Here is a 12,397-nt window from a genome sequence, read left to right on the forward strand (position 1 = left end):
GGTCAGCCATGGTACATTGTGCGCCGGGTAGATCTGATGGACAGCAAACTTCTAGCAATTAAGCCACCAGATTACATAACTAGAACTCCGCGTTCCCTCAAGCACAGGTGCTACTGGAAGGCTAATGAACTGCGTGCATGGCTTCTGTTTTATTGTTTTCCTGTTCTGTCTGGCATCCTACCAGATGCTTACCTGGAGCACTTTAATCTCCTTCTTGGTGGAATCTATATGTTGATGTCAGAGTCTGTTTCTTTCGAGCAGGTTGATGTGGCAGAAAAATTGTTATTCAAATTCGTTGATGGTGTTCTTGCCTTATATGGAGCACGCCACTGCTCCTTTAATATACATCAGCTTTTGCATCTTGCTGAATTGAGAACTTTAATGGGCAATTGCTGCGCCTTATTAAAGGAACCCAGAGCACTGAAAAACATCTTTCACAATTAGTTGGCTTGAGCAATGCGCTGAGCACTCTCCAGAATGAGGTAAATGAGATGTCTGATGTCGATTTTGTCTTACGCAAGATTGAAAGTGTTCACGATGTTGTCGTCTAATGCTGTTATTTTTCATGGTGCATCATGCCGACTGCTGTAGCCAGAATGGCTTTGATTTCTTTCTTTTCTTCAATGGACAATGTCAGTGTGTATAGAAAACTTACAATTGGTGCACAGACATTTTCTTCTGTGCTCTATGCAAAGCAGCCGAAGCGAAACAATTTCACAGTTTTATATGTAGTTGGTGAGGAGAGAACCTTTGCATCAGTACAGTGGCACAACCTGTAAAATTGGCTGCTTCTCTTGTTGACAACTTTTGACGAAAAGTTGTGCCACAGCCGACTGCAGCTTTCAGCCGATTCTGGAAAATGCAGGTGTTAAATTAATATTAGAAAATGTAGACCAAGTCAATTTGCCCGCAGTTAGCGTTTGGGTCCAAACTGTCCAGTATTTTGAGCAGGGGAATTTTTTACAGCCTGGACAAATAAACATGGAACACCTGGTATAATGATGTGCATGTGAAACCCAAAGTATAATTATGTCAGCATACGTACATGCTTACAAGAATTATTTTGAAATATTGAGAGTCCTAGCTCCCTAAGTTCGACACAAATATATATGTCAAAACTAAGCATGTAGCTAGGCCATGCTGAATGTGTCAAAAAATTGAAGCTGGGCCACATGATGCCAATATTGGATATGTTGCGTATACCGCAGATGAATTAAGACTGAATGTATTGCTGCATAAGGTCTCTATAGTGCCCAGATATGGCACTGATCTGGCCTTATGTCGCGATGATGCCAGATATAGACCTTATTTGGTCGTATAAGGTCGCAATGCGCCCAGATATGACCCTGTTCTGACTGTATAAGGTCGTGACAACGCCAGATATGGCCCTGATCTGGCCATTTAAGGTCGTGACGATGCCACATATACTCCTGATCTGGTCATATAAGGTCGTGACGATGCCATAGATGCCCTGACCTGGCCATATAAGGTCCCGTTACCCGTTCAGATTTGGATTATATGTTGCCTGATATAGTCAGATCTGAGCCATATAAGGGCAACATTTCGCACATATATGGCCATATATGGCTTAATTTTGACCTGGATCTGCCCAGATATGGCTTTATTTGCTGCCTTATATATTTATATCTGGCCGCATATAAAGCATATATGCACCAGATATGGAATTTCAGTAAGGGTATGACTGCTGAGGTTTCCACAGAGTCGAATGCTTTCTCGTAATCAATCAATGCTCTATATAGGGGTTGGTTTTATTCAGCGCATTTCTCTGTCACCTGATTGATAATGTGAATATGATCTATTGTTGAATATCCTTTACGAAAGCCTGCCTGAACATCTGATTGATTACACTGTAAGGTTGCCCTGACTCTATTAGCGATTACCTTAGTAAATACCTTGTAGGCAACGGACAGTAAGCTGATCGGTCAAATTTTTCAAGTGCTCGGAGCCTCTTTTCTTATGAATCAAAATATTGTTTGCGCTCTTCTAAGCTTCAGGTACTGCCGAAGTTATAAGGCATTGCATATACAGGGTGGCTAGTTTTTCTAGCAGAATTTTCCCTCCGTCCTTCAACAGATCTACTGTTACCTGATCTACACCAGCTGTTTTTCCCCTTTGCATTGCCCCTAAGGCTTTCGCTACTTCCTCTTTTGTTACTGGCGGAATGACGCATTGTTGTGCGCGACTGTCTCTCTCATTAACATTCTGATTACATTGGCTACTGTAAAGATTTCTGTAGTACTCTTCGGCTACTCTATCTTATCCACATTTGTAATGACACTGCCCACCTTGTCTCTTAACGCACACACCTGATGTTTACCAATGCCTAGTTTCTTCTTTACCGCTTTCAGGCTACCTGCGTTCTTTAGAGCATGCTCGATCCTTTACATATTGAACTTCCTGATGTCCGCTACCTTGCACACAATTATTAACTTCGATAGCTCTGCTAGTTCTATCCTGTCTGTGGGGTTAGACTCCCTCATGATTTGGCGTTTCTTAAAGAGATCCTTTGTCTCCTGAAATAGCTTGCCGGTATCCTGTCGAACCGTCCTGGCGCTTAGTTTTACTGTGCACTCCGTAATGATAGCTGTCAAATTATCGTTCATTGTGTGGACATTAGGAACGTCTTACTCAGTTGAGGCTGAATATCTGTTCTGCGGCGATATTCTCAATTCCTTCCGCCGTGTTTGTTATTAATGCAAGCTTGAAAGAGTTAATAAAAGTTTTCGTTTTATTTCAGAATTCAACAAAAATTTGCCACTGCTTAAAAGCTATGTCCGGGGGTTTTGAACTGTCGGAGACGATAATAACTTCCTATCCCTGAAACTGCATTCACTCCAGGACAAAGAACCGTTTTTCAAAATACCAAATAACAGGATATAACACATCACAAAGCAGAAATTATAAACCCAACCTGGGTTTCGGCCGGATGGGGACGTCATGACAGGCAGTCGTATGAAGCATACTGCCACAAGCCCATCGTGTGCGCGCTGGTTGGCTAAACTGTGTGATTAAGTAAGAGCTTCGGCCACTTTTTTCGTCAATGACCAAAAGTCAGTTCGGAATTTTGTTCTTCGGCAAACGCAGAGCGAATATCGACGGCCGCCCGTCTAGTGATGTCATACACTTAGTTGAGTCGTTTCTATACCACGAAATGGGAAAGTTCAAAATTCATTCGCACTGCAACAAAACACAACCCTGATGCGAAAGTTGGCGAAAAAAGCAAGCAATCTATGAATAATATAGAGTAAAGGTTTCAGAAAAATCAGACAAGGAAGAAAAACGCTGGAGTTGTTCTGTAATTATGTTATATGGCTTTTATCTATTTATTTATGCGAGCACAATGAAAAGCAACGCAACGTTGTAAATTCCACGTGACATTCCCACAAATCGCGACACTGTACGGGCCATTTTCGCTGTAAAGTGTCTGCTGGTACCGTTCGCTCAAGGAATGCACTTCCTTCCGCTACCAACCTTGATGATTTCAGATCGCTGTCTGAATTTATACTCACCTTAAAAAATGACATTATTTTTGGTGGGGACTTCAACATGCCTGATTTGAAATGGGTAGACTACAAACATCTTCGTATGAGCTATTCCTCGTTGTCTTTATCCTTTGATGAATTAACTGCTACTAATGACCTATATCAGTACGCCACTGATCCAACACGAGAAACCGAGCGCTCATCTTCAGTATAAGATTTACTGTTCTCAACCGCCCTTCAGTAGTGCGTGACACTGTGATCATACCAGGAATAGGCGACCACATTTGTGTTGTCGCTAATGTTCGGCACTTTCTTTAAGTCCCAGAGGTCGACCTCGAAATGTTCTTTTTCATTACAAGGCCGACTATACAACAATGAAGAACGAACTTGCCTCTTTCCTTCATGCCTTTATTAATCAAAGCTAGAATTTAGATTGTAGTTCCCTTTGGAAAGTATTCAAGAATAAGCTGGAATGCCTAAGGGATCAATATATACCATCTGAAAGTCTTTCTGGAAAGCGCCGCCGCGAGAAACCGTGGATCAAGGGGCAGACAGACGGCTTATCAGGAAAAAACATCGCCTCGTAGAATCATACAAAAAAAATCAGGGCCCTGAAGTATTGCTGTCGATTCATGCTCTTAGCAGTACAATAAATGTTGAAATTAAGGCTCTTAGGATAGCTTTTTTATGACTTGGGATCAAAACTGCGTAATAATTGAAAGGAATTGTGGACATTTCTAAAAACGACGGAACTGAACCAGTCGGAATCACGAATATAGACCTCGGTAGTGGAGTTATTACCAATGATGGTGATAAGCCATGCAGCTTTAATGCTTTATTCCAGTCTGCTTTTGCGCCAACGTACATCAGAGAACTTTTGCCGTGAATATCTTACTGAAACCATGTATGAATTCGTTTTTACGCACCACGGTGTGTACAATTGCTTAGTAATATGAATTCATTTTCTTCCCGTGGTCATGATGGTGTTCCTAACCGAGTTTTCAAGTTATGCGCGAATGAAATCTCTCATTGCTTAGTAATCTTTTTCCGAGCATCTCTTAACTCGGCGCCCCTGCCAAATGACCGCAAAAATGCTAATATGGTACCAGTGCATAAAAGTGGTTTAAAAATCTTTGTTTTTAATTATCAACCGAATTCTTTAACCAGTGTGTGCTGTAAAATGTTGGAGCACCTAATATATAGCGCAGTCAAAGACCACCTTGGCTCTCATAAGTATTTTAGAGAAGTTCAGCAAGGCTTTAGTACAGGTTTTTCCTGTACTGCTCAGTTGCTTGAGTTTAGGAATGATCTGTTTTCTTCATTTAACCGTGGCTCTTAAATAGATTGCGTATTTCTAGACTTTGAGTAAGCCTTTGACTCTGTACCTTATTTACTATTGTTGCATAAGTTAAGTTGTCTTGGTCTGCACTCCACTGTCATCGATTGGCTTCATTCGTATCTTCAGGGCCGCATGCAGCGTGTTTTGATTAATGATTTGCACTAAGATTATGTAAATGTTTCTTCAGGTGTACCGCAGGGGTCTGTTCTTGGACCCCTTTTTGTGATTTATATCAATGATATTGTTTTTGATCTCACCTGTAAACTGCGGCTAAATGCTGACGACTGTGCCGTTTACCATGTCATGCAAAGTTCCTCTTATGCACGAAAACTTCAGCGAAACTTGGATTCCATTCAGTGCTGGTGCTCAAAATGACAAAGGTCTTTGAAAGCTACAAAATGCCTACTTATATCTTTCCCTCGAAAGCGTTTCCCATTACAAACAAGTTACTCATTACATAATGTTCCCCTGCAAAAAGTACTTGATTATAAATATGTCGGCTCCTATTCTACATCTAACCTAACGTGGACGAGGAAAGTTGATTATATTACATCCAAAGCCTGCTGAATGCTTAATTTCTGGAAGCGAAATTTAAATAAAGGACCGTCTAATGTCAAAAAACTCCTGTATTTCACTTACATACGACCAATTCTTGAATATGCCTGCCCTGTATGGGACACCCAGTTTGCTTACTTCTCCGATATGCTCGAACGCGTCCAGAAAATGCTGCAAGATTTGTGTCCAATAATGACAGCTTCTGAACTAGTTTCAAGTCTTTTAAAGACCACAATGGTTGAGTATCTTTAGCTATATGTAATAAACCTTTAAGGTTGCAAATCATGCATCGCATCTATTTTGGAAAGCTGAACATTGACAAAGACCGGCACGTGATTCAACTTGATCATCACTGGAAGTTCCGAGATAATAAATGTAGGACAGATATTTTCAAAACCTCGTTCTTTCCACGGATAATCACTGACTGGAACAGGCTGCCAGCCGGTGTCACTGAGGGGTGTACAGAAGATGAATTGCGCGTTCTTATCCGATGTGTGACGTGGCGCGCAGTTCTTATCCGGGTGTCTTTCATTTCATTAGAATTTATGTATTTATGAAGCGCTGTTGTCCTCCTTCAGTGCACGCTTTTCCTCATCCATTTTTAGTTGTGTCATTGTATCTTTATTACCCTGTGGTACTTTCGGCTAAACGGGCAGAAGCTTTTGTCCCCCCCCCCCTGCGATAATGCCTTCGGGCGCTGCAGGCCTCTGTAATAAATTTCGAAAGGGTAGGTCCTGTCGCTAATAGATTCCTGGTCCTTGTGCGGATGAAATGTTTGGGTGAAGTTCTTATCGTCGCTTTACGTGTGATTACTGTGCTCAAACACGTTAACTACAGTTGAGCACTCCATTTTCTGTTAGATATTTTGTCAACCTAATTATTTGGCGGACCATTTAGCTGTTAATATAAGGTCCGGCTGTATATAAGAATAACTATTTGTAAATTAATACTCGATTCACTTGTACATTCTATAGCCATCTCAATCTCCTGTATCTATTTACGGCAGGAGTTAGAGGTGTGTTGTGTTGGCTTTGAAGATTGAATGGGCAACTAAGGCCATCAAGTTGGCTTTGAACATTGAATGGGCAACTAAGGCCATCAAGCGGTTGAAAGCGAATAAAAAAGTACCTATAGGAATGCCATAACACAAAAAAATACTAAAACTCTCAAAACTTGTGATTAAAGTACAAGGAAATAAAACACACCTTAATCTGACTAGTACAACAAATCTTCAGACCTTCATCGGTGTCCACAAAGAACACGTGTGGAAGCGGCCGTGATCGCGCGTAGGTTTCTGCACTCATGATGAATTATAAGGTTCGCCGTGGCGGCAGTTCTGGAAAGGACAGCTCACAGCGGAAATATTGCTGATTACTTGAAAGATTAACAACAGCTGGATGTAGAATTTTTCTTTCAGGCGTCTTTATATGATGACGTCACAGTATAAGAGCAACAACCACCAAAGCGAATCCCAAAATGCCGTGTCGCGTGTGCCATTCATCAGTGCACCTGTTGGCCCACTTTTTTTTGGTGACTTAAACTGGCTGTGCGCAAAAGTGCCATTTAAATTTGATGTTGTGATGGCGTTCAATAATATCTATATCGAATTGCTTGGACGGCCCCTGCGAATGTAAAAAGATGAAAAGAAATGGTGTTAAACATACATTTAGCACCACTGCATGGAGGGTCAACTGGGTCACGTATCCCTATAAACAACACTGTTGCGGGGAGCTTGAACAAACTTTTCTGGCATTTGCTATAAGCGTAGGGCGCACGAGGAGCACAAGATCTAGCGTTACAGCGTTGGGATTCTTTTTTTTCATTTTGGCTGTGAAAACGGTAAAAAATTAATATTTAGGTTGTTCCAATTTGGAGGTCGTCATGAACGCGTTCTTGTGTTCTGTATAGGAAAGCAGCTGAAAATATTTATAAATGAGGCATAGTTCGCTAAACACGAGTTCGCATTTGAATAGGCAACTAAAAAACTTAGCAGAAATGTCTACTTTAATGAAAGTAATAGATATTCGTCAAAACCCGAACTTTAGGTGTTTGCTTGTACACCACACAATGTCGCACTGAGGGTTCTATGTCAAAAATTATGTGAAGGGAGATTTCTCTCCTTGCAGTTGCATCAGCGCGCATTTAGCGTAGGTGATCTTGGTAGAAAAACTTACTCGTGGCCAAAAGCGTGACAGTAGCGCACAGTTATTCCCGCTAATTCCGTGGGGATGGATATGGAAATGATCCAAACAGTGTGATGAGAGCTTGCAGTCCCTGTTCTGAAGCAAGGCCACAAAATGCCCGAAAAAAAACTACGTGATGTTAATCTTGCAAACTACATGAGACATGCAATATGCTTGAACAATGGTTAGCTCAGCCGTTTAACATTAGTCACATCGGGTGATATACAGAACACGACAGGGAGGTAGGCCATCAACAGTAGAGCCAGCAGACGCCATTTCATTGTTGTTTGCCCGCTGGCCAGGTCCTGACCCCCGACGTTTTGCTTTATTCTGTTATTCGCCATCTGGAATAGTTAAGATATAATATTTTGTAGCAGCTTATCTCAGAGGCAGTTTTTCGCTAAAGTTGGAATGTTAACCAAGAATTGATTTTATTTCGGCTGATAATTTGCAACGCTGCTTGAGCAATTGTGGCTGCTTAGCTGGGGTGTCAACAGTATATGAGCAATGAGCAGCAGAACCTCATTACAAAAATGAAATAGCTGAACAATACTACAAAGATCGTGTATGCTTGTTAACCCCCAGCCAGATACAACTGCAAGCACAATATAGAAAAACTATTAGAAAATGAGATTGCAAGAATAAACCCGAGCAGCATTTATCTCTTCGGACGCCTGAAGCCGATAACCTCGCGAAAAAATTTCTGTATATGGAAAGGCGACGTTCTTGTTCTATCTGCTAAAGAGCCTTCCTGCATTTTGATGTGGAATATAAGAAACACGATTTTTAATTGGGTGACGGCAGGGCACAGTGCGGTTGTCGCAGTATGGAAAACTGGAAAATTACACCTTGTTTGCATAATATTTACTCATTTACTGGAAGATTGGAAAAACCAACATGCGAGTTGTAGTCATCATTATGTATTTTTTCAAAAACATCAGTTTCTTTTCAATTTTCTCCCCGAACGCATCTGAAGGCCTGGATTGCAAAATGTTTTGCTTGCTGGTTTAACTTACCAATTTCCTTGGCATAATTCAGGGTATGGGGTGTTCGTTGCCTCGTTGTTGAGACACGTAATACCTTCAGTCACATTGTACACAGCACATTATTTCTGCCTTGTATCCAAAGAGATGAGGCAGCCTTCTTCAACTAACGAACATCCTGAGCAAATGACCAAAGATACTAAAACAGTTGGTTCGAGTCATTATGGAGGCAGCTCACGCAGCTGCACAACTGTGTCCAATTGAAGCTTTCCTTTTAAAATGGACAAGGCATTAACTTTCCATACCTCTCTAATTGCCCGAATTTAAGCGTCATTTAAAGCATACAATAACCGTTTCAGTTAAAAAGGCTGGTTTTATAAGCTCTAATGCGAAATAACTGTAGAGAGAAATTCTTTCTGAAATGTATTTACTCCCCCTTTATCAATATCATTATGAAGATATCTTCAAGAGCTCTAGTTTCCTATTGCCTATTCGATTTGATACATTTGAAGTAGTTTGTATTTTGGACGAGCTTTATATTAAAGAAAATCGGGTAAGCTATTTTCCTGAAAGAGCCTGGGCAAGCTCTTGATCATATTAATACCGATCGGTGAAACGTACAAGTATTCCTCCTTTGTGACACTAAATCACAGTTTCTCCCGTATTTAATAAATATTGGTTAGAAGACTTGCACGCAGGCCCGCGATCCTGCTGAACATAGCCAAAAGGTCAAATGATAAAAGCGTGGAGCATCCAAGATGGCAGAAACGCGTTACGAAGCCGTATTTTCACCCTCCGCAGTGGCTCAGTGCTCTGACCGAGGTTTTATGTCTCCCAAATGTATCAGGCCGGGCACTTCGAAGGGATACTGCTGTCATGTGCAAATCGCTCCGTATTAAGAGCATCGCATATGTTCCTAATAATTCAATTACAAAGTGGTAAAAGCACATTCTCTGACCGACAGTTTTTGCATCGGCAATGTGTTAGGCCGGGCACTTGTAGGGGTATCGCAGTCATATGTATATAAGAGCGTACTATGAGCGTCGATTATGTTCTTAATAATTCAATTACAAAATGGGAAAAGCACATTCTCTGACCGAGGTTTTTTTCTCGTCAATGTATGATGCCGGCAACTTGGAGTGGTACCGCATTCATGTGCAAATCACTGCCTATTAAGAGCGTCGCATATGTTCCTACTAATCCAATTACAAAGCGCGAAAAGCACAATCTCTGACCAAGGTATTTTTTTTATCGGCAATGTGTTAAGCCGAGTACTTGTAGGTGTATCGCAGTCATATGTAAACAAGAGCGTATTATGAGCGTCGGATATGTTCTTAATAATTATATTACAAAATGTGAAAAGCACATTCTTTGATCGAGGTTTTTTGCGTCGGCAATGTGATAGGCCGGGCACATGTAGGGGTATCGCAGTCATATGTAAATAAGAGCTTATTATGAGCGTCGCATATGTTCCTAATAATCCAATTGCAAAGTGGGAAAAGCTCATTCTTTGATCGAGGTTTTTTGCATCGGCAAAGTGTTAGGCCGGGCACTTGTAGGGGTATCGCAGTAATATGTATATAAGAGCGTATTATGAGCGTCGGATTTGTTCTTAATAATAACATTACAAAGTGGGAAAAGCCCATTCTTTGATCGAGGTTTTTTGCATCGGCAATGTGTTAGGCCGGGCCCTTGTAGGGGTATAGAATTCAAATGCAAATAAGCGGGTATTATGAGCGCCGGATATGTTCTTAATAATTAAATTACAAAGTGGGAAAAGCCCATTCTTTGATCGAGTTTTTTGCATCGGCAAAGTGTTAGGCCGGGCACTTGTAGGGGTATCGCAGTAATATGTATATAAGAGCGTATTATGAGCGTCGGATTTGTTCTTAATAATTAAATTAAAAATTGGGAAAAGCACAATCTTTGATCGAGATTTTTTGCATCGGCAATGTGGTAGGCCGGGCACTTGTAGGTGTATCGTAGTCATATGTTAATAAGAGCGTATTACGAGCGCCGGATATGTTCTTAATAATAACATTACAAAGTGGGAAAAGCCCATTCTTTGATCGAGGTTTTTTGCATCGGCAATGTGTTAGGCCGGGCCCTTGTAGGGGTATAGAATTCAAATGCAAATAAGCGGGTATTATGAGCGCCGGATATGTTCTTAATAATTAAATTACAAATTGGGAAAAGCACATTCTTTGATCGAGGTTTTTGCATCGGCAATGTGTTAGGCCGGGCACTTGTTGGTGTATCGTAGTCATATGTAAATAAGAGCGTATTATGAGCGCCGGATATGTTCTTAATAATTAAATTACAAAGTGGGAAAAGCACATTCTTTGATCGAGGTTTTTTGCATCGGCAATGTGTTAAGCCGGGCTTTTGTAAGGGTATAGCAGTCATATGTAAATAAGAGCGTATTATGAGCGTCGGATATGTTCTGAATAATTAAGATACAAAGTGGGAAAGCGCATCCTTTGATCGGTTTTTTGGCATCGGCAATGTGTTAGGGCGCGCGCATGTAGGGGTATCGCAGTTATATGTAAATAAGAGCGTATTATGAGCGTCGGGTATGTTCTTAATATATAGATTACAAAGCACATTCTTTGATCGAGGTTTTTTGCAACGGCAATGTGTTAGGCCGGGCATTTGTAGCGATATCGCAGTCATATGTAAATAAGAGCGTATTATGAGCGTTGCATATGTTCCTAATAATTCAATTGCAAAGTGGAAAAAGCACATTCCCTTACCGAGGTTTTTGCATCGGCAATGTGTTAAGCCGCGCGCATGTAGGGATATCGCAGTCATATGTAAATAAGAGCGTATTATGAGCGTTGCATATGTTCCTAATAATTCAATTGCAAAGAGGAAAAAGCACATTCTCTTACCGAGGTTTTTGCATCGGCAATGTGTTAAGCCGCGCGCATGTAGGGATATCGCAGTCATATGTAAATAAGAGCGTATTATGAGCGTCAGATATGTTCGTAATAATTAAATTACAAAGTGGGAAAAGCACATTCTTTGATCGAGGCTTTTGCATCGGCAATATGTTAGGCCGGGCACTTGTAGGGGTATCGAAGTCATATGCAAATAAGAGCGTATTATGAGCGTCACATATGTTCCTAATAATTCAATTACAAAGTGGGAAAAGCACATTCTCTGACCGAGGTTTTTGCATCGTCAATGTGCTTGGCCGGGCACTTGTAGGGGTATCGCAGTCATATGTAAATAGGAGCGTATTATGAGCGTCGCATATGTTCCAAATAATCCAATTGCAAAGTGGGAAAAGATCATTCTTTGATCGAGGTTTTTTGCATTGGCAATGTGTTAGGCCGGGCATTTGTAGCGATATCGCAGTCATATGTATATAAGAGCGTATTATGAGCGTCGCATATGTTCCTAATAATTCAATTGCAAAGTGGAAAAAGCACATTCTCTTACCGAGGTTTTTGCATCGGCAATGTGTTAGGCCGCGCGCATGGAGGGGTATGCAGTCATATGTAAATAAGAGCGTATTATGAGCGCACATATGTTCCTAATAATCCAATTACAAAGCGGGAAAAGCACATTCTTTGACCGAGGTTTTTGCATCGGCAATGTGTTAGGCCGCGCGCATGTAGGGGTATGCAGTCATATGTAAATAAGAGCGTATTATGAGCGTCACATATGTTCCTAATAATTCAATTACAAAGTGGGAAAAGCACATTCTCTGACCGAGGATTTTTGCATTGGCAATGTGTTAGGCCGGGCACTTGTTGGGGTATCGTAGTCATATGTAAATAAGAGCGTATTATGAGCTCCGGATAAGTTCTTAATAATTAAATTATAAAG

The 12,397-nt window shown here is 41.0% G+C and overlaps 1 protein-coding gene across 1 annotated transcript in view; it reads right to left on the reverse strand.

The window, feature by feature from the left end:
- Positions 1-6,806: 6,806 nt before the first annotated feature.
- LOC144134806 (uncharacterized) overlaps positions 6,807-12,397 on the reverse strand; it is a 52,495-nt gene continuing 46,904 nt past the window's right edge. The window contains exon 4 of the mRNA XM_077667639.1: positions 6,807-7,019. Coding sequence (XP_077523765.1) covers positions 6,933-7,019 — 87 coding nt within the window. The 3' untranslated portion in view covers positions 6,807-6,932. The remainder of the gene's footprint in view (positions 7,020-12,397) is intronic.

The sequence above is a fragment of the Amblyomma americanum genome, chromosome 5, assembly GCF_052857255.1.
Source record: "Amblyomma americanum isolate KBUSLIRL-KWMA chromosome 5, ASM5285725v1, whole genome shotgun sequence".
NCBI classification, from domain to species: domain Eukaryota; kingdom Metazoa; phylum Arthropoda; class Arachnida; order Ixodida; family Ixodidae; genus Amblyomma; species Amblyomma americanum.